The sequence below is a fragment of the Patiria miniata genome, unplaced genomic scaffold (genome assembly GCF_015706575.1).
Source record: "Patiria miniata isolate m_02_andy unplaced genomic scaffold, ASM1570657v1 HiC_scaffold_20, whole genome shotgun sequence".
NCBI classification, from domain to species: domain Eukaryota; kingdom Metazoa; phylum Echinodermata; class Asteroidea; order Valvatida; family Asterinidae; genus Patiria; species Patiria miniata.
Window position 1 is genome coordinate 34108506 of NW_024037059.1, and position 23643 is coordinate 34132148.

Genomic DNA, 23643 nt, shown 5'->3' on the forward strand with positions numbered 1-23643 from the left:
ATAGCCGCAAATGATATACATGTGCTCTATCTTTAAGTGGGATTTTATCATGAAGTTCAAATAATGGGGAATTGTCAATATAGAGCTGGATAGCTCAGTTGGTAGAGCGCCAGAATGGCAAAAGTCACAGGTTCAAACCCCGCTCCAGTCAAGTTCTTTGAAATTGTTATAATGCAACTGTAGTCATTTCCCTTTTGTGGTTTATTTGAAAAGTTCAATTAGGGAGCAAGGGGTAATACTCATAAATTACTCATGTTTTTTTTAAACATTCAACCAAATTAAAGGAATATCTGCATACACAAACAAGTTTGCATAGCAAAAAGTCATCCTGGGATTTATCAGTAGTCAAATGTTGTTGATCTGTCTTTCTGTGCAGTGGAGAGCCGTTCGTTTCCATCATTCAAGGCGTTCTATCGCAGACACCTGCCTGGCAAGATATCAAGTACCAACTGATTACGCAAAATATGGCCCTGGACATACAGCTACGGATTCTGGACATGTTTACTGGTGAGTATAGCAAAAATAGATAAGAAACAAAAACAACAAAACAAAGCAAAACAAAAACAAACAAAAAACATAACCAAAGGAAACATAATGAAGCTCCCATCAGATAGATTTTCTTTAAACGATGACCTGGGCCCAATGTCTTTGCACTGCTTTGCACACAATTCGTCTATTTCACGGAGACCATAAGCAGTAAGGCATGCTGACCTCGGAGGAAAAAGTTGCTTAAGTCAGTGACGTAATAGAAATCTCCATGGGCACACAACCGTTATCACGTCGACATTATGAAACAGTGCTTACGGTTTGCTCAATTTTCTGCTATAGTTAGCATAGCCTTGGTCAAGGTGTTCGATGAAAGAGTCCAATGATCAATGGTCGGACGCAAACAACACTAGCCGTACACTATGCACTCACACCTACTGCACGAAGAACGAACAGCGACCTCACGCGGCTAGTCTTTATTATGCAAGTCAGTTGGTGCTGAATGAACGCCTGGGAATATATATAAGCCTTGGCTTATGTTTTTTTCATTTTGTCGCTGGATTTCCAGTGACGACCTCGTATGAGAATAAAGATGAGATTATTAATCAGTATGTGGTCGTTGAGGCTCATTTTTACATGGATAGAGAGTTGGATTGTGGCTACATTCTCCAACAATGTTGGTGTCTGCAGACTAAATATAACTCGATATAAACCCAGCGAAAAAATTACGAAAATTTACCTGAAAAGATAGGATGGCCCACGGATGTTCCCAGGTGTTCTTTCAACACCACCTGATTTGCATATCGTAGACTAGCGGTGTGAGGTCGCTGTGCCCGCTTCGCACGGTTTGTGTGATTGCATAGTGTGGCTACTGTTTTGATTGGTGTACCATCGATAATCGGACACTATCGCCGAAGGCCCAAGACCAAGACAATAGTTAACACCATTTTTCTGCTAACTGTTAAGTAGCACCAGGAAATCTACTCACAATACTTGACATTTTGTGAAAGATGAAAGTGACAAAAAGTGCCTTTGGATAGCGCGGTGGAAACGAACAAAGATGAATGGGACTGGACATTAACCGACACAAGGTGGCGCTGTTCATGGCATTCTCTCTTACCATTGTGCGACAATTAAATATTATTAATGGGAGTGTCAGAATCCTCTCATGCCCCCCCCCCCCCCCCAGCAACACCATGCAGTTACACCCATCCTTTTTGTTTGACTTTTCACAGGCGGCTTTTGCCCGGAGGGTTGGCATAGCAACCTCACCTCCTGTTATAAATATGTCCACGAGGTCACACGAAACATGTCGGGTGCTCTGATTGGCTGTCGGGAGCTCCATCGCCGTGGTCACCTGGTCACTGTCAACCATCAAACGGAGCAGAAATTCTTGGAAAGTATCGGGTATGTACATGTATGACCTCATTTTTACAAAAAAAATGTTGAAAAAATAACTTGAATAATGCAGGCAGTAAGCTTTCCTTGGATCTGCTCATTTCCTCATTTTTTTAATTCTCATGAATGCCATTACAAAATAGAAAATACTGTTCAAAGTCTTGTGTGATTTGCAGTTTCCTTGTTTTTTCTGCATTCCCAGTTGCATGCCTGGTAATGGTGGGCATATGCTGAAAAAAAAAATGAATTTGAGAAACGCTCTAATTTTGTTACAAAATATGTAGAAATTTTAGCATCTACCAATAGAGCGCGCAAAATGAACTCAAAACCTGCAAGATTTTACAGGAATACAGCAGGCTACATCCGGGCACCCATGGATGTGTGTGTTTACGTCCTATTTGCTTGCATGTATTTTGTGTTTTGACTGGCCCCATCCAATCAAGGGCAACAAATGGGTGTTTTGAAAGAAAAGAAAACATTACAATTGACAGTATTTTGAAAATTCATGTATAACGGGAGTCGGTGGCTAGCCAGTGGTTGATACTAAAGACTGCCACATAAAAAGTGAATGTGGACTGGTGTGACTTGCACACAGAGCCGTCACTAGAAGGGGTGGGGAGGTGGGCATTTCAAAATTTTTGTCGGCTTATTGTTGTTGGCAAACTTGTAAAATTTATGGCCTTTTTATATAATTTTACTGTTGTCGGCAAATTTTGAAATCAGAGGACATTTTTCTTTTTTTTTTGCTTGTCAAATATTTCGTTGAAAGTTTGTCGGCAAATTTTTGTTTTTTCACACTTCCCGTACATTTTCTGTCTGTAACTTTGAGGACCCTTTTTTTTGGGGTTGTGGGATGTTTTGTCGCAAATTTGTTGGCAAATTTGGTCTCACGCCCCCCTCTTGAAAATGTTCTGACGACACCCCTGCTTGCACAGTCTATTGACTTTGAGCGGAACCATGATGGTGTTTTTCAGAATACTACATTTCTCCTGTTGGTTTATGGCATTTTCATGGGGAAATAACCACCCATCAAAAACCAGTTGAGGTTCAATTTTTTTTCCGTTGTATGTTTCAAAATGTCTAACACAGAGAAGGCGACCTTTCCTGGTTGGGTCTAATATCTTACGGTCCTGACTATTCCTACTGGATTGATGGAACATATGTCATCTATGAGAACTGGTTCCCGATGGTCGGAACCACCGCCCAACCTCCTGTGTCTGTGCCAGGCCCGACGTGTGGCAAAGCAAACTTTGGCACGGACGGGCTGTGGCACCATACTGACTGTGACATGCCAGCCGGTAGCTACATATGCGAGGCAGTACAAGGTGGGTTACCAGACCATGCAGTGCTTTAAAGCCTATATGATAACTTGCTTTTCATATATTTTGTTCGTTACCAATAACACCACTATTCAAAATCCAAAGAAGAATGTTCTAAAGCTAACCTTTGTGGGCCTATAAAATTTTGGATTCTAGAAGCTCTGTGGTACGATATGAGGTAATTTCTGACCACATTAACCATCTTTTTGGGAGCAAATTTCATCATTGAAACATCATTTTCGAGTTTGGAGTCATTGAATCAGCTATTTTGAGCTATAGAATTAAATGTAGGCTATACTTTTTATTCGGGGACAAAAAAAGTTGGGGGGGGGTTGGGGACAAATGATGTATCCCTCCCCCCCACCCCCCCCCCCCCCCCCATTGACACTCATGGCCCTTTGGTGTTGAAAACCACTGAGCACGTGGGCAATTAACACCTGCTCCTCTCCAATGTATACTGTATGTTTCAGCTGTGTGCGTATTACACTCGTACACACATGTCCGACTTTTGTGCACGCATGTTGGACATAAATCACAGCTGCGATTGGTCAGATTGCCATGGGGTCCTTATTGGATCAGTCTGTTGATAAATAGCACACATGTAGGAACATGCCCACAAAACCTGGCCATCAGAAGAGAAGTTTTCATGAGCTCATCACATAGCGCCCTCTATGTAAGTGTTCAGAGCCAATAGTATGTCCCTAGCTAGCTTGATTGCCGTTTGTCTTTTGCAGATCACAAGCTGGTTCAACTTCTGCGGGAGGATCCTATGAGTAAAGTCACCCGAATGTTGCTGGATCTGGGCCCGCATGTCACTGAGGCAATCTTCCGGTCATTTATCAACGCGTCGTTCATTGAGGCAAGCAAAGACTACAAACATGAATTGGCGTAAACACAGTCACCCTCTGTTCAGAATCAAAGGAAAACAAATACACAAACTACTAAACAAGTTTAACTAGTGAACTTTGTAAAAAAAACAAAAAAAAACACATTAACTCACTTTTTGAAAAAAAATTCACTCCACAGCAAACTCAGCAGTCTTGTTCAAACCAATAAACGTCATTCCCAACTTTGTGTTGGTTGTAAGATGTTAACCAGAATTCTTCTGATTTTATCCTAACTTTGTTTCTACCGATTTAAATGATTAATTCTGGGGAGACATGTATATCGGTATGAAAAGTTTATGCTTAATGGTGGAGTACCGAGGCCTCATGGTCTGGAGCATTGAATTCGTGGTCTGCGGGTAATTCTGCAGGTTGTGGGTTCGAGTCCAGCCTGGGGTCATGGTGCATGTGTCCTTGGGCAAGGCACTTTGTCACTCATTGCTTCTCTCCACCCAGGAGTAAATAGGTACCTGTGTGGGCAGAGATGGTAGTGTGGTTGACTTTAGCTGTTCTGCGCCTAAATGGCAGCATTGAGCTGTATACTCCCCAGCTGTATACTCCCCATCGGCCAAATGAACATGATTATAATAATGTAGCGCCTTGAGCACCAATACTGGTGGATACGATCCAGGCGCTTTATAAATACACATTATTATTAAATAATGTTTGACTTCTTGTCAATAGGCACTGGTGCAAATGCCTCCTAGTGAACAAGCGAGGGCGCTGTGCTTGATCGACTTGAGTAGCTTGCCGCCCTCGGTTGATGTGGCTATGGTCAGACAGACGCTCTGCAATCTGAACGTGACAGAGATATTAGCTGAGCAGATGCACTACTGGCAGGTCCCTGCATTGCAGCAACAGGTGGGTAATTGATTGTTTATCTGGGCTGGGGCTTCTGTGCAGTTGTTACCTTGAATTCAACAATGTACGGTTAACCTAAGGGGACAGGGTTTGACTGCTTCCCTCGATGTTCTCACTTTAAGAAGCTCTGTGGCATCCTTGAGGTACTGTCATGAGATGTGCTCATAAGTGGAGCATTAAGCACTGATAGAAGCCCGACATATGCAATGTGATTTCAGCAGGGTTAATTTTAGGAGGAACAATCTCCCCCCAAAATATTACAAATAATGCAATTGTTTTTTGTATGATTGGATCACATTCCAAAGATTTTATCAACTATATATTCAGTTGAGTTGTTGAGGAGATTTTTATTATCCTAGATTCGTTCTGCCTCTGTAGCACTGAGGGAGGCTAGTTTCACTATACCACGAGTTAAAGCAGTGAATAATTTTTTTTCTAATGCTTCACCCACTGAATCTGAATTAAACCAAAATTCAATAATATTTTTTTTTGATGACATAAGTTGAACATTTAATCACACTTTTCCAAACTATCTCATCACGAAATGTTTGAACACAACTCTGTTGTGAGAATGAGAACAGAGTGCAATGCACACACCCGTATGCATGTGAACACATACCTTCGTTTCCTATAGGTTGGATGCTAAGCGTATCACCTTTTTAACCATTAACATAGTCTTTCTGAATGCAGTGTTGTCTTTTTGGCTGTAAAGTAAACATATCCATTGTTATATCGCGCACTTGGATACTGTAACTTCATTGGTCTAGGATGGCCACGTGTCTGGACAAGAAAAATATATGTCATACAGTGAGAATGATTGGGTGCGTTTGGCAGGCGTGTGGAACCTGCTGGCACGCGAGCTTTGTGCAATGAGAACTGCAACATCAACCGCAGTCTCGTGTCTGGCAGGACATCAAAACATTCAGTTATCAAAGGTTACATCGCATTGATTTAATATATTTCTCACACAGTAAGTTACAGCCATTTATGTTTTTGAATTATTGGCACGATTTAACAAAACAATTGTTGACTGCTGTGATGTGGGATATGTTGGTTTTAACCCCCTCAGGTGCTATGCGCCCCTTGGGTGTTAAAAACGTCATATCCAACATCACAGCAGTCAATAATTCGAAAGGCTCCCGGCCAATCAAGGGACAGAATTTGCAGATGAGGTGTTATAACTGAGTTTGTTTCTTGTGTACGTTAGATCATGGATTACATAACGCTATTGACAGCCGGTCCATTCAACATCTCACCTGCGTACTCCCACTATGCCAATCTCTCTGCCCTCGTCCATAATTACAATCGTCTGAACGAGGCCTGGGCCGACGTCTTTGCACGACCGGTGGACCTCCAGACAATCCTGGAGTGGTATGGCAATGTGGGCAATCAGACCAAGGAATGGGAGGATATGATTGAGAGGGTCTGGAAGTCCCTGGCTGGCCCTAATATGCCCAGCTCAGCCAATGCGAGGTAAGCATCACTCACTAACCCAAGACCAGTCTCCGCATTCATGGATACATTTTTTTTTCTTCAGATTTTATGCAATTTGAATTTCCTTGATTGCAGCAGAGCATATGTAATGAGATTAAGCTAAATAAGTCGTTTTTCAGCCCTTATCGAATTTTTTTTTTTACATTTTGAATTGAGCTATTTTTCGGTTTATATTTGGTGAAAACCCCATGTGAATAGGACCTTCCGTTCAGAAGTTATGGGACTTCGAACACAGCCAGATCAGAAAGAAGAAAACAGAGAAATCAAACAAAAACCAACAATTCAAAATTGAAGTGTTTATTAAGCAATGCTCTATTTCAGGTTATTGTGAATATTAACTCCAGTTAGTAAAAACGTAAAATTTTGACTACTTTATCGTGATTTTTTCTTGAAATAGTTGAAATGAAAGAGAACATATCCTTCTGATTTTACAAAAAAGTCAATTTTGAAATGTCCACCCCTACGGCCCCCCCAAAAAAGTCTCCGGTTTCTGGTATGGAGCTTGTCCAAAAAGTGGTGCGGCGACGCGGCTTTTTTTTTTTTTTTTTTACCCGACTTTTTTGCTTCAAATTTGCTTCAAATGTCGGCTGATGACTGCAAATGGTGCCCGACTAAACTTAGTGCAAATATATGGGAGTCCAGAGAGGCCACATAAAGCTTATTCTCGATCATAACCCCATCTAAAAACACGTTGAAATTGCGCAGCAGCAGAATTCCAATCAAACCAGTAAGTTTGGCGGTTTTGAGACATCATCTTTCATTGAAAAAAAAACGTTTTCATTTTGCCGACGCGCATGGCTACGGCGACGCGCGCGCATACCAGAAACCGGAGACTTTTTTTCTTTGGCCTACTGATGTATTTTGGGCTTTATATTAAAATCATAATTACCGACAAACTACTTATTTAGCTTGACGGCATCACATAGACTTCTGGTTCTTCTCAAAACCATTTTATTATTTAGAGGTTCAGAGTGACTAGAGGCGGACTAAACCTAAAAGTGTTATGAATGACTGAGGTTGACCCAAAAACATTTCAATTTCAGACAAGCAAATTTTACGCATTGATTTTTCAGTGCCTAGATTCTGCACCCGATTTCTTGAAACTCATCGTAATTTACAATGCATCGCTGCGGTGCAACGCGTCAAATCCCTACGATGCGTCGCAGCTGCGAAGCGTTCTTTGATCCATTTCACAAACACGTTGTAAGGTGATGCGTCGTAGGTGTATTTATAGCACAACTCAGTGACTGTTGTATGTATTTAGTCAGCGTACAGTAAATAATCGTCTGGTATTCAAAAAAGAGTCGTCGAATCTCTTTTTAAAAAAGTTTAACAAAACGTAAAACAAAATAAATGGTGGATGTGTGATGCAATTTTAAAGGATAACAAGCTTTCAGTGGACTGTATAGCTAGTTTGAAATTTCAACTGCAATTATGCCAGGTTAATTTATACTTATTCAATGCATGTTCTAGTTACAACTTGACACACATTGTCTCGGTATTATAGTCTCGTGTATGTATTTTTATGGCATAAAACTGGCTAAGAAAATGGTGCTTCTTATTTTGCAATGACCACTTGCTTGCGACGTGTTTTAAGCCGTTGTCAAGGAACTTACGTTCAACACATCGCAAGTTTCGTGAAATGGATCAAACGACACGTCGCGAGTTGCGATGTGTTACACGTCGTAACTTGGGTTGTGACACATCGCAGCGCTTCATGAAATCGGGTGCTGGAGTTGTTCAAACAGCACCTAACTTTTTTCAAAGGTTAAACTTTCCATGCAATTTAATTTGAATCTTTGGAATAAATGAAGAGGGTTTCTTTGGGCATATGCAAACTTTGCTCAAGTTGTATACTCCTCTTCAAAAAATGCTCAAATCACATTTTTGTTTTCTCTGTTTGAATTCTAAGCTTGGCGGATCTGCTGGACATGCTGAACATCCAGCTTGAGCAGATACTGAGCCAGCTGGAGCCAGCCCTCAACAGTTCTATGGACTGGAGTGTAGTCAAGGAGCTGATTGCAATCGGTCAGAGCTTCCTGATTTCTCTGCCAGGTAGGGTAGGCAAGGGTAGGAAAGATTAACTCTTACTCACTGGACGTTTGCGCAGAGTGGTTCATCACAAATCCATCACAAGTCCATCACAAGTCCATCACAAGTCTATCACAAGTCCATCACAAGTCCATCACAAGTCCATCACAAGTCCATCACAAGTCCATCACAAGTCCATCACTAGTCCATCACAAGTCTATCACAAGTCCATCACAAGTCCATCATAAGTCCATCACAAGTCCATCATGAGTCCATCACAAGTCCATCATAAGTCCATCACAAGCCCATCACAATTAGTCTATCACAAAGAGTCCATCACATTTAGTCCATCACCATTAGTCCATCACAGTTAGTCCATCACAAGTCCATCACAAGTCCATCACATGACCATCACATGTCCATCACATGTCCATCACATGTCCATCTCATGTCCATCACAAGTCCATCACAAAGTCAATCTCAAGTCCAATCTTAAAAACACCTTTGTTCAACGGTTTTCATAATAATTCTTTCAAATGTGGGTAGTAGACATGTCAAAGATTACCAATATCAATAAATCGGAAAATCAGAAAAAAATGACTCCCGTTCGCTTTTTTACATGTTTCTCCACTACGGCCTATGCCCAGTTCCATCTCATTTTGCCTGAACGCCTCACATATGTGGAAACTAAGACTGTAGAAGGCACACCAACGAATGTGATTTTTTTTCGTTTTCCAGGAGATGAGGCATCACTGAACCACCTGTTCCAGAATGAGAGTTTGTTGCTAGAGTTCTTGTCTAATCAACTGAACCAATCGGCTGAGGAAATCCAGAGGCTGTACCAGGCATTTGCAAAGGTGAGACCTGGCTGATTGCAGTCATACATATTCATGACCGTGAACCCAATTCTCATTGGTCTATTCACCATCACATGCCAGATGCAAATTTTTTGCTGTTTACCAAGCATGCGCGGGAGTATAAGCCAGTTCAGTATTTCAATGACCCGAGGTCATTCGGGATAACATCACTGACGTGATGTTGCGCGCATGCCCATTCTGCTGGTAATTGACATGCAAGCGTCGTTCACCTGCATTCATGCGCCTTCGAAACATTTGATTATCCCGAATGACCCATGACCCATATCATTGTGCATATCAGGCATACAACATTTCCTCGGATCTGCTGATTTCCTCGTTTTTAACTTCTCATGAATGCAATTTCAAATTGAAATTTACTGTACAAAGTCTTGTGGGGTTTGGAATTTCCTCGTTTTTTTTAAATTACTAGTTAAGTAAGATTTGAGGCTTTGCATGGTGGAGATACTAAATAATGAAAGGTTTGCGGAAACACCATGTGCGAATAATTTCTCAACTAAGAGAATGGTTCTGAAAAGAACCAGAGGTATAAACTCGACGTTCCGGTCAGTATGCTCTGACCGTCTTCAGGAGAGTGCCTAAACTCTAAGTTTGAGAGTGCCAAACTTGCTAGTTGCATGCCTGGCATTTGCACAGTTGAAATACCAAACTGGCTTATTCGCACACAGGGTAAATGCATTCGCACACAGGCAGTCTGCTACTCATACGCTTGATGACACAATTGTGGCACTGTCACACGGGTGAAGTATGCACGCCCGAATATCGCCCTAGCTACACTTGAAAAGATGGCAGCACACGTAAATGTTAATTAGCCTTTTCCCGGGCTCAGTGATGCCTAATTTGAGAATTGTGGACAATTAAGATGCCTCCTCTACTAAAAAAGTTTGTCCACAATGCGGAGTTTAATGTTAATAGGAGTTATTGTATTGCAGACGAACGGAACTTTTCTGAAGTTGAGCAATAAGTTCTGGCACGCTGGACAAGTTTCTCTGCAGATTTTAAGCCGCCTGACACTCACATGACGATGTTATAGGATTATGCAGATTCAGGATAAAATGAGTCATGCGTACTTCACGCAGTACACATGTGAACCAGCACTCAATTTCACGAAGCGCTGAGACGCATCGCAACTCGAGTTATGACGTGTAACACGTCGCAACTCGTGATGCGTCGTATCATCCATTTCGCGAAATTTGCGATGTGTTGAACGCGTTGTAAGTTCCTTGACACCAGCTTGAAACACGTCGCAAGTTACGACGTGTCTAGTGGTCATCGCAAAATAAGAAGAGTCCCTTTCTTAGCCAGTTTAATGCCATAAACATTACATAAATGAGATTATAATACCGAGGCAATGTGTGTAAAGTTGGAAATAGAAAATTCATTGAATAATTGTGAATGAGACTGGAATATTGCAGTTGAAATTTCATAGTAGCTTTACACTCCACTGAGACCTTGTTTTCCTTCAAAATTGCATCGCACGACCGCCATTTAGTTTTACAAATTTCGAGCTGAGATCCGAAGACTCTTTGTTGAATATCAGACGACTGTTTACTGTACGCTGACTAAATACATAAAACAGTCACCGAGTCGTGCTATAAATGCACATACGACGGGTCGCACTTACGACACGTTTTGTGAAATGGATCGCAGGACGCGTCGCAGCTGCGACGCATCGTAGGGATACAAGGCATCGCAGTGCTGCGATGCATCGCAAGTTATGAAGAGTTTGATGAAATCGGGTGCTGTACATATGTGCGATGTGTCCCTTCCACTGGGGCTTTCAAAAGTGCCCACACCATAATTACCCACTAGTCCTCAACGTTTTCTTCTACAGCTTGCAAATCCCTCCGCTGGAACAGATGAATGGGAACGTCTTCTGGAGGAACTTCTCCGCCTCACGTCTGATATCCAAGACCTACCCAGCCTCTTCCAAAGGCTGCCAGAACTCTTGGGCATCGTCCAGCGACCGCTGAATTTCTCCGGCGAGTGGACCGGCCTGGCTGGCTTGATTCAAGGCAACATGACGGTGGCAGAATTCCTGCAGCACCAAAGGTGAGTGCCATTGGCTCATAGCCCGAACGACAGAGGGCGGTATTGTGGATGGTGAGGAGTGCACTGTTGCACTGGTGCATTATAGGAAAAGTCATAAGTTTCCTCATACATTTTCATAAGCAGTGCACAGTGTACACACAGATCATATTTACCAGTTCATGTCAGAGGACTTGATAACACCCACTGGCTGTTTTTAAACACAGGTACGGCTGACGGGTTAAAACATTAAGATTGCCTCGATTTACCTCCGAATCAAGAGAAAACTTGTCAAATTTCTTTTTCCAAATAAAAATTGTTCAGCTTTTAACTGTTTGGTTTCTATAAAACAGAAATCACTTATGGGTGTCACAATTAGAGTTTAACTAAATGGTTTGTGTGAAAGATTCTATTAAATTTGGTTAATGAAAGGAGATTGATATTAATGCAATACTCTCAAATAAAGCAAGATTAAGAAATAGAAGCCCATCTTTTTTTCAAACCATATGTTAATTTTAATTTTTCTTTACTATTTCCAGCACGGTGGATTTACTGGAAGCCTTGGACATGCAGTTCGGCATGCCGTCACCGATGTGGTGGACAACGATCAAAGATATCATCTTGCGAGGAGAGAGCGTGCTCAGTTCTCTACTCGCACAGGTGGACAAATACCAAGGTACGAAGGTTGTCAACAGAACATTAGAATGTAGCACACGTAAGAGATGCCAGTGGCAGTTCAGACTCACAAACTCTCAGAAAGCACCGGGCACATAGTTCTCATAATATTATATAGCAAAAAGCAACTGTTATATCCAAATCTATATAACAATAATAATAACACCAGAGTCTTATATAGCGCACGTATCTACCAAGGCGCTAAAAATTATGTCTGTTTTTAAAGACAGGTAAATGAAGTTTATGGAATATGAGACCCATTATGTAGCACTTTTTAAAAACGGTTTACAAGATGCTGTGGCGCATATTACAGCCACTGCCAGAAACACTGGGGCACATGCCTTCTCTCAGCGATAAATGTAACTGGGTTCTTTAACGTGCATTACACAATACAAGGGACCTATGGCTTTACGTCCCATCCGAAGGACAAAGCAATAATGGTTAAGTGTCTTGCTTAACGACACAAGTGTCAAGGCCGGGACTCAAACCCACACTCTGCTGATCAGACACACGATATTAGGTGGACTGCGGTGGGATTTGAACCTGCAAACTCGGTATCACTGTTCCAGTGCTCTTACCCACTGAACTAGCAAGCTTTGTTAGCAGTCTCCCAGATGCAAAATTCTGTTCAGTAGACAGATCCATTAGGCCTGCCGACTGGGCATATGGGGTGGCAACATGCGCTGTTCCAATGCTGCGCTGCATTTTCCAGAGGCGTGTCATACACACCTGCACACATGTTGGACATTTGAGCATTGTGATTTGTCAATGTTCTGCAGTAACCCATCGAAAAAGATCAAATTTCGAAAAGACGTATACACTAGGAAAGCAAGAGTGAGTAGATTTGAGTCTTGCTTATAAAGTACTTTGGTGAAAGGCAACACCTAATTCATCTATTATTTTTCTATTCTAGGACCTCTGACTATTGGGAAGCTGTTCCGTAGTGACTCTGCCTTCAGAGATTTCTTCCAGAATCAACTGAACCTCACCCAAGCAGACGTTGAGCTGCTGAGAAAAACCAGCATCGATATGGACAAGGTACTCACCTCCCCACACAGTCGTGAATTTCTATACACCCGAGGACAATGTTTTGTGTTTCCCTTTGTCCCTGTAATATAACACTGTCTCGTAGACTAAACACATAACCGTACGATCGAGGACTGTTTTTAACAAACGACCCAACGCTCGAGGACTGAAAGATCTTTTGCTCTCCATTTGTGTGTCTGTCCTCTGTCGTAAAGCCATACATAACACCCCTACCCATCCTCACTGTGTGTGTTACTGTGTATGTCAACTCCCTCCCCTACCTGTTCTCATAATGTGTCTTATGGGGTCTGTCTACAAGTCTGTCCACCTCTCCCACCCCAACTCAGTATTACTGCAACTACTTCTCACTATTCCCACCCAATACTCACTATTTGTGTTACTACTTCTGTATGCATCTCTGTCCACCCCTCCGTTCCTACTATACTATTTCTGTCTGTGTATCTGTCAACCCTTCCCCCAAGTCATGCTCACTACGTGTTATTGTCTCTGTCTATGTCCACCATTGTGCAGGAATCCAACGGTACATTCTTCTTGCGTAAACTTTCAACTTGGCATGAAGTCATATATGTAAAGTAATAGTGGCTGGGCTCCATCTTCCTAAATCTTTCAAAATCCACCAAAACCTGTTGGAATTGGAAGGATCCAGGATCCTTACATTATTTTCTCTCTCAATTTTACAGATGGTTGAACTTCTTCTGCACTTGGCCGTGAACCAGCAAAATCCAGCTGACCTTTTCTGCACTGGTAACCAGAACTTGCTAGATTACCTCCTAGTGCCAGATAATGCATCCAGCGTAGCGGGGTTGGCCGGTTCCCTGCAAACAGCGCTCTGTCACCTTAGCAACGGTAGCTCCAATGCCGACGCATTCCTGAGGACACTTTTGGCAGAACTTGACTTGACGATGCTTTCTGATGAGGTTTGTAACCAAGGGTGGGGTCTGGGTTGGGTGGGGAGGGGGAGGAGGAGAGAATACAAAAACTAAAAAGAACGGGCAATTCACAACACAGAAAAGTTGCTGTTAGATCTAAATCTTGCATTACCCATAGGGTATCATTGCAAATAGCTGACTGTTGTATACATCACCAAGTTGTATTTATTTTGCACAAAGTAACTTCACTTTTATAGCATTGTTTATTGGTACCATAATGTCAACATAGATGCAACTTTTTCAAAATTGAGGACCTTTAAGCCTCAAGTTTCACAGCCCCCTCTCTGAATACCCATCTTTCACAGTCTTAATCAAGTCAATTAGTATTCAGTCTTTGGTCAAATCACAAGTCAAAACACAAGTCAAATCACACATTATTCAGGAGTAACAGAGAAAAATCATGAGTCAAATCAAAGTCAAATCAGAAATCAAACCATCTTCAGATCAGATTTTAACCAAAATGAATCAGGAGTCAAATGAAAGTCCAATTACAAGCCAATCACAAATCCATCATACGTCAGTCACACGTCAGTCACAAGTCCATCATAAGTCAGTCACAAGACAAATCACAAATCCATCTAAAGTTACTCGCATGTCAGTCAATCACAAGTCAATCATAAGTCATTCACAAGTCCATCATAAGTTAGTCACGAGTAAATCACAAGTCGATCACAATTCGGTCACAAGTCAATCACAAGCCCATCATATGTTAGTCACTAGTAAATCACAAGTCTATCACAAGTCAGTCACAAGCCAATTACAAGTCGATCACAATTCGGTCACAAGTCGATCACAAGTCCATCATAAGTCAGTCACACGTCCATCATAAGTTAGTCACAAAACCATCACAAGTCAATCATCTAACAGTCCATCATAAGTCGGTCACAAGTCCATCATAAGTCAGTCACAAGTCAATCACAAGTCCATCATAAGTCAGTCACAAGTCAATCACAAGTCCATCATAAGTTAGTCACAAGTCCATCACAAGTCAATCACAAGTATTACAGGATGAACTCACAAAGAAATGTCTTAATTTTTGTCATAGTTCATTTGAATAGCTTGTGAGTTGAGACTGGACTTGTGATGTGGCTTTTGATCGACTTATGATGATACCGATTGATGGTCATTTATGAATATTATACTGTTGTGTAAGAACCACTGTTACCATCTCTTGAGCAGCTGAGCGCTGTCGTGGGTCGTCCCGTGGGTACCATCGACGACTGGGGTCTACTGTTACAGAAGGTAGCAAACATTTCTGTGGACATTCAGAATCTCCCGAGCTTCGTCAACCAGCTGCCTTCCCTCCTCAACATCTTCCAGCGTCCTCTGAATTTCGCTGGAGACTGGAGCGGCATAATCAGCTGGCTCAGCGATGACCAGACTTTCCTTGAAGCAATGCAGCAATTTTAGTGAGTCCCCCAAACCTCCCAGAATTTGTTTACCTAACTGTTCTGAAAAACTTTACGGTCCAGTTTTGAAAAAGCAGACAATATGTGCGGCGTTCTGGCAAAATGAACTGGGTAGATAGGTGGAAAAGAAGGTTTGAGAATAGAATTATCCTTACAGTACTACTTGTTGCATTTTCAATTGGACATTAAGTTGTGGTTGTTTAAAGCTCACATTTATCAACATGTCAAAAAGTAAAAAATACTGAGAAAAATGCTTCAAAAAAGTTTGAAGTCGTGGAAATGAAAGATGCCAATTGTTTTTCCGTGAAAACATTTTTATTTTGTGATAATATTTTGCGACATATTTCACGTTAAGGACGCTCGCGAAAGTTGCTAAATTGCTCACTGTACACACTTGTGTTGTGCTTTATTGGCCCACCAACGTACATGTGGTAGTATTATCGTATGGACATCTATGAACAACCTGAACAGCAGCTTCCAAGATTTGAATTTTATGGGTACCCGAGTACCGTTGTTTTTTTTCAATCGGCTCCCCTGTTCCTGTACTACCCGTAAATGCACACCTTTAGCTGGGTCCCATATGCCAATAGGCTGAATGCAACACAGATGCGCTACATTGTCCATGTTCTATGAGCACAAGTGTGATAACGAAGTTATCTTATGCACAGTAAAGATGCAGTGAGCAGGCCGTACACAAACATTTTCAGCAGTTATTCTATTAAACGCGTGTGCATCAGGAACAGCGCGCGCATCTTAGAAAAGCGCGCTAAGCAGAGTGTGGCATGGACCGTGGAATATGAAATAATACCACACTGTTGTTGCCATGGATCGACCAATCAGGATCAAGTTTGCTTGAAAATGTAATGTAATACAGTGTAATACAATTGTAATACAATGTGTTAACAATTTGTTGCCTTTGAAAATTAAAATGCCACAGTAGAAAGTCTTGTTCTGCTGGAAATGTCCTAAATACCCAGAGTTCTGTAAAGCCAATATTTCTGTCTTTTCTTTCACTTTTTTGTGCAGCTATGGAATGTATCCCCAGCTTTTCCAGAACTATTTGTCCATGACTGAATTCTGGCCAGCCATACAGCAGCAGTTGATCATTCAGAACCTTGCCATGGATCTGCAGATTGCATTACTCCAACCTTTCATTGGTAAACAGTAGTCCTTAAATCTCTCTCTACATGGCTGGTTTGTACTTAAAAGTGAATGCAAAGCAAGCAAATTTGACGTCATGACACAGCCACTGCAAAATTTCCTGGAATTGAAATATGTGCAGATGTCACAAATTCACATTTGTGTTCACTTTCATGTCAGGTATGCACCGACCTCAACACTTAACACTGGAGCCAATGATTTCTGTTAAAAAAAAATTAGTGCGAGCGCACAAAAAGCTCTGGCTGTCTTGCCTGAAAGTTGTGTATGGAAATCTATGGAAACGATCCCTGCCAGCCGGCCGTCTTGCGGAGGAAAGTCACAATGCAAAATAATAGTGACCTTCATAATGCAACTCTCTCCTCACCCGTAATGACCTTTGGTCTCATAAACTGACACAGGGCCAGAAACAGGGGTGTGATGGATTAGTGACAGTTGCGTGGAAGCCCCCTAACTTCCTAACGCATTAAATGCCACGTGACTATAACATGACCACATTATCGTGCTTCCATTCAAACAATTTTCATATACAAATTCACAAATTGTTACAAAGAATTATTGTTTCATAATGTATTTTGTTTGCTTTATTGGACAATTACAATTTGGTACTGACAGTTTTATGGGCCACTTAGGGGGTTCGTTTTTGGTCAATATTTTTTTAAGACGACCGACCGACCGACTGACCGACTAACAGCCGAGTGACTTGTAGAGAGCTTAAAAATGTGCCAAGTTGCTAATTATTTGGTTGGGTTGGATCACAAATGTCCGAATTCTGTTTCAGGTAGTCCTACCAACAACATAGGGCTGGATTAATCAACCTTATATTTCTAGAAAGTGTGTTTTTTTTAGTTGGGGGGGGGGGTGGCATTTCCCAATCCTTGGTTTGTCTCCAGTTTCTGCCTCATTTCTGGCCAAGGAATCCTTGAATCTTTGATCTTTGAAGTTTTTGATAAGTACTTTAGTACACCGGTATCTTCATAAAAGGAGCAATGTTGAGCACATCAGGTGCGCGTCGCACACCACTGAAGTAGCCTGATCTGAACGTAGAGTAAAATGGTTGAACAAAATCGTTACAATTTTTGCAACTTTTCAACTTTGTATGGCTGCTGATGGAAAAGTGTGATAGACCAGTTAATACAAATGTGATGTTAAAAAAAAACTAGGTAGGGGCCTGGGTTGTTGATTATGTGTCATTGAATTATTCGTCCCAACGCACGGTTCGGCCGCACTGCATAAATTCCACAGTAAGTAGAATTTCCATTGCACAGTCACACTATTGGGGGCTTTGACCAATCAGATGACAAGGATTTATTCAGGTGTTGTATAAAACAAATAATGACTTTCACATTCGCACAATGGAAAAACAAATTTGGTGACAGATGGAATGTTCCATTACACTCAGCTTGGCTTCATGGAATGGAACATCCCATCTGTCACCGCATGAAATTATTCTTACCATTGCACTCATAAACATTGATTATTTGTATAGTAACCGGTGGTAGTTGACTATAGTTGGACTAGTCTAGTAGACTAATCAAGACTATTCAATGCCTGGATAAATCCTTTTCATCTGATTGGCAGGTTGTTGATCACGTTTCATTGAATTTTCATCACAACCCAAGGCTTGGCCGAAACGCACAAATATAAGTTCCGTTCCATGGAAAATAGAAGTTCCAATGCACAGTCACACTATTGGTGGCGCTGTAACTCTGCTGCCAATCAGATGACAAGGATTTATTCAAGCATTGTATAAAGCAAATGTGATGCGATCAAGCTACATGAGTCATTTGTTGACCCTGGTCAATTTTGTTTTATTATAGATTTGAAAAGAGCACCATCTCAGCATTCCTACTGTGAAAACCGCATGCTGATACCATCTTTAGTTCAAAAATTATGGAAGTCAAAACACCCAGAGATTTGATGAAGTGATGTGATGAAGTGGCCCTATTTTGGCCTGTATCTCTAAATAAAAATTCCCGACAAACGACTCATTTAGCTTGATCGCATCACAAATAATGAATGTGTAATGGAAAGAATAATTTCATTCTTTGACTATTCTTACCATTACACTCATAAACATTCATTATTTGTAGACTGTTTCTGACATCGTAAATTCAGGCATTAGAAGTCCCAGAATAAGAAGAGCCGGTGTGGACGGTAATTCTGTCTCCCGGTAAAACTGTCCGGGGGACAGAATTACCTAGGTGAAAGTGTCCTCCCCGGCCCGTTAATTCTGTCCCCCTTCAGGTAATTCTGTCCCCTCCAGGTTTCTTGGTCCCGCTAGTTTGCCACGCAGAAGGCCAGTTCCCTATATTGTTTTAATGAATGCACTCTACAAGTTATACATTTGGGACTTTTAGTCTGCCCTTTGTGAAGATGAAAATATTTAACTTGGTCTCTTTCTTAGATGTGAATTAATCGCACTATGTTTCGATGCGGAGTACGGTGAAAATGCAGCAAGGTCATGTACCATAGAATAAGGCCTAGGCGGGGATGCATCGCGATGGCCCTCATTGATATAACGCCTACTTGGATTGGTCTGCGTTCCCATCATAGCGCGTAATGACATTCCCTATTGGATGAATTTTCATTGAAGAAGGCTGCACATATACACATGTGATAATCACTGCCATAAATTTTGCAGCATGTATACTGGTGTGACGCACATGCGCTGCTCACGACTCGTATGGGTGCTAGTTGCACAGGGACACATTTACCAGGGGGATACATTTAAAGTTAGGTAGGGGGACATATTTACCTGGAGGGGAACCTAGGTAAACGTGTCCCCCCGGACAGATTTACCGGGTCACGAGCCGGTAAATCTGTCCGGGGGACACATTTACCAGAGGGGACAGAATTACCTGTCACACTGTCACAAATAAAACAAACCCCACCTCCAAGACTCTTTGATTAAACACTAAAGCAGTTTTCTGCATGTGCCTTTCAATTTTAAACAGGCGGTACATGCAGGGCTGGTTGGCAGGGGGAACATACTACCTGCTTTCGCTATGTGAATGAGAGCAGTGACTGGTACTCCGCCTACCTCCGTTGTGATGCCCTTCATCCAAGGAGTCAACTTGCGTACATAACTGACGAGTGGGAACAGCGGTATCTTGAAAGCATTGGGTATGTGGATTGGCATTTTTAAAATGTTGACCCCAGCTGGGCAATATTGCACCATCACTCACGTTACATTTATACGCCATGAGGCTACTTTGACTTCTCACTGCTTCAAAAGTATTTGATCAAGCTGAATCAAACCAGCCATACAACCACCTTGGGGTAAGGGGTACTCAAAAATGGAAAGAAATATTCAAGCCATTCATTCACTTTTTGAAAACATGTGTTTTGTTGGTCGTTACTCAAGTTAGAAAAAATGACATGGAAAATTGTCCTGCAATTTTGTTGTTACAGTCTCCACAAACTGTAGTCTGCAACACAGAAGTAACATTATTTTACCTTTCATTCAACCCATAGCTAGATATAAAAACCCATTTTGAATCAAATAAGTGTGTATTTGAGATGCATGAAACATTAGATTACGGGCAGGTACATGTACCATCACTCACGTTACGTCACTCGTGTGTACTTCCTCTTCATGGTTTCTAACACGGCATAAAATCTGAGTTTGATGAACTGCAACATAATGAAACTCTTTTCTTATAATAATTATATGAACCTTTCTCTCTGCCTTAAACTCAAAAACTCACAATATGTGCCAAAATGACTTTCAAAAATCCATGATTTTAACCCACTTTCCAGCAGTGTACATAGATGTTGCTCGATTTTTGAAATTAGCGCTCAAAGGATATCGAAACGTGGCAATTTCCTCCCATATGTTGTCCATTCTTCCGATGTCTTTGTAGTCTATGTTAGATGTGTCATACAACTCACAATGTTTCTGCACCTCGGTAATTATTTGTTCGTCCATTTTGTACAACCAATCAGTTTTTAGGCACTTGTGACATATGTATGCGATGGTTTTAGTCGTGCGATTTTAAAAAAAATCGCGCAATAAGTCTCACAACTTCGTCACTTAAAGCTGGAGTCCATCATTTGCAGCTATCCAAAAAGTAACCGGCGTAATTCTTGTTGAAAAACATACTTGGTTGAGAGATAATAAGGGGACTAAACTCCCTGTGAAATTATTCTTTCTGGAAAGCTGTTATTTTGAAGAAATCAACAAAAGGAGGCCTTTCCAAAGGTGCTTCTTAAGACGCACCGTAGGAAATATACATTAGTTGTTCGTTTTGTTAATTGGCAAAGCGCGCAAGCATTGGCATGATGCACATGCACGTGCGGTTGCTTATAATTCGTCGGATCAATGCGCGACATCGCGTAGCTGCAATCGGCTCAGTGAGAACGTGTCTCGGACACTGAATTCAGGCCCAATTCAAAACATGATTCAGCAACTTTTGATTTGAAATCGAGATTCTAGAATGTTGTTTTTCTCGCAAGATACAGCTGAAGCTGAGCTGAAACTTCATCAGGTTAGTTGTGCAGCACCCTTCTTCAGATTTTGAGCATTGCTTCAAACGAACAAAATGCACAAATTACAAGTGATGGACTGTACCTTTAAATGAATCAGCATTTCGGTACCCTCAAAAACAAATGCTGTATATTTCTCGTTTCAATCTGGATAAAAATTGGACAATGACAAGTTTTACATAAGTGACAATAAGTCTGTAAAATTCTGTATATGTCTGTAATTTCAAAAACAAGAAAACACTAAAAAAACATATGGCCACCGACATAGTACGGCTCGATAGCTCAGTCACATCGGTTCAAATCTCTCCTCCAATTTTTCTGTTTCCAACATTGTTTTTTTTTTTTACATGTCTAACTTTTCCGAACTTGAAGGAATCAACTGTTAGAAACAGTAAGCATATTTTCTTTCCCCCGTCTGTAGTCGAGATGAGCTATCTTGGATCCTCCAAGGTTCCTTCTTTGGATTAAGTTATGAGAACTGGGCACCCGGATCACAGTTTGCAGACTTTTACTGTGGTGCCGCAAACTTTGGGACGGATGGATTGTGGCAACAACTCGACTGTAGTGCCAACTTGAGCAGTTTGATATGTCAAATGCCGCAAGGTAAATTTCACCTGCAATTTCACTACACTAATGGTCCCCATTTCATTGAGCTGTTAAGCAGAAATTGGTGCTTTGCAAATTGCTGTGCTAAGCAGAAATCGGCAGGGAACCAGTCACATGCAGTTTACTTGACATGCAATTTGGCAGGTTACCAGATTTTTGTACGCTTAGCAAAATTTTACACTAAGCAGCCTCATGAAATTAGCCCTTGGTATCAACCTCTTTCCCACGGGCACGATCTTGCTGTGCCATGTTGGATCCCACCATGGCTTAACCCCTGGTATTTTGTAATTTAAATCTCCAACTATTTGCGAGATTTAAAGCAGGACTGTAGTTAAAGTGTTTAACACCTGAGGCAGTGCTTTCAATAGTTGAAATTTTTTTGGGGTGTGTGGAATCAATCCTTTCAAAGATGAGATTTTGACACCGTGTCGCTAGAAGTTATAATGTGCGTACCTCTGTCGTTCTTTTTACAAAACCAAAAGCCCCAATTATTGTTCATGTTGTTGCGTGTATTTCCTCTTTTATGTGATTCTTTACAGATCATATCCTGGTCAAACTCTTGAAGGAGCAGCCGTTTGTGAATGCCACAAGAACCCTGCTAGACCTCGGTCCTAACGTCACCGAAGCAGTCATTCGATCACTCCTCAATGCCACCAAGTTACAGGTAGGAATATCTACAGTGATATTTGTTTCCATATTTTACTAACCTAAGGTAATGAAATATTCATAAATACCTGAGACAGTAAACCCATTCCTATCAGGGGCAGCGATGTTTAAGGCTGGTGTTTAAAACTGCGTTCCGCCCCAATTGTGCGCAGTATGCGCCACATGCACCAGCTACCGCCAGCTACCGCCAGCTACCGCCGGCTACCACCGGCTACCGCCAGCCTCCGCCAGCTACCGCCAGCTTCCGCCAGCTACCGCCAGCTGCTTCAGAACCACTTATATATTCGGCTTGGGCCACTATCGGCAGCCATGGCCCCTAGCCGGTTTTATCCAGACATTTAAAACTACTCTCCCACACTATTATTTCTTTAGTAAATGTGTATAATTTTGTTTATACGTACACAATGTTAATGAAGAATGCCCCCTAAATTAGTTAGGAGCATGGACAGTGGTTTATAACCATTTACTGCATAAATATTTTGGATGTGATGATTGGACTAGATGTGAATATTTTTGTTTATGCTGCACATTGTCAATGGAGAGTGCCGTCTGTCAGTTCAGTTGCTTAGACAATGGCATAGGACCAGTCACCACACATTTTTATTGATGAAGACTTTGTTTTTATCTTAGATGCTCGTGCTTGATTTATGAATTGCGATGACCATTATTGTGATTTTCAATGAAGAGTATATATTCTGTATAATCCCCTCCACGGTGAAAAATGGAGAGCTCCCTCTATTGATCAGGCGCATGGACATGGGTTCGGAATAGTCCCAGCACTTTGTAACGATAATGATTTTGTTTATTGTAGATGCTTCTGGACGTGAATCTGGAGGACCATTCGACGCTTCTGTGCAGTGAGGGCTTTGTGGATCTTCAGCCGTCCGATGCTTGGGTCAGACCAAAACTTTGTAGCCTGGACCCGTGGACCTTACTGCAAGAACAGTCTTCGTTCTGGAACGTGCCTGAAATTCAAGCAGCGGTAAGTGCAGTGTTTATAAGTTTTCAGATTAAATTATCTGGACTTATGTGGAAGTCAAAACACTGAAAGTGTTTTTACAAAATAAACGTCAAAAGAAAAAAACCCAAAGACAATGCCCTGTTTGAAATTAAAGTGATGTATATACGTGGAAATGTTGGAGGCAACGAGCATAGTAAAAGTCAAGTATTGTTCCGGATGGTGCTTGTTCATTTTTCATATTTGGCACGTGGGAAAATAAGTTGCAATAATGATAGATATCCTTTTCTACAGCTTACAGTACAGAATGAAAGGAGATATGATGTTACAG

General features: G+C 41.4%; 1 protein-coding gene across 8 annotated transcripts in view; it reads left to right on the top strand.

Moving 5' to 3' along the window:
* LOC119728778 overlaps positions 1 to 23643 on the top strand; it is a 160985-nt gene that overhangs the window by 38223 nt on the left and 99119 nt on the right. For all 8 annotated transcript variants that reach the window (XM_038201162.1, XM_038201159.1, XM_038201167.1 and 5 more), the window contains exons 13-30: positions 377 to 507; positions 1722 to 1893; positions 2974 to 3209; positions 3938 to 4062; positions 4772 to 4948; positions 6156 to 6421; positions 8355 to 8497; positions 9212 to 9330; positions 11183 to 11400; positions 11916 to 12052; positions 12965 to 13089; positions 13779 to 14015; positions 15207 to 15436; positions 16463 to 16593; positions 19552 to 19720; positions 21504 to 21685; positions 22228 to 22352; positions 23166 to 23336. In XM_038201162.1, coding sequence (XP_038057090.1) covers positions 377 to 507; positions 1722 to 1893; positions 2974 to 3209; positions 3938 to 4062; positions 4772 to 4948; positions 6156 to 6421; positions 8355 to 8497; positions 9212 to 9330; positions 11183 to 11400; positions 11916 to 12052; positions 12965 to 13089; positions 13779 to 14015; positions 15207 to 15436; positions 16463 to 16593; positions 19552 to 19720; positions 21504 to 21685; positions 22228 to 22352; positions 23166 to 23336 — 3094 coding nt within the window. The remainder of the gene's footprint in view (positions 1 to 376; positions 508 to 1721; positions 1894 to 2973; positions 3210 to 3937; positions 4063 to 4771; positions 4949 to 6155; positions 6422 to 8354; positions 8498 to 9211; positions 9331 to 11182; positions 11401 to 11915; positions 12053 to 12964; positions 13090 to 13778; positions 14016 to 15206; positions 15437 to 16462; positions 16594 to 19551; positions 19721 to 21503; positions 21686 to 22227; positions 22353 to 23165; positions 23337 to 23643) is intronic.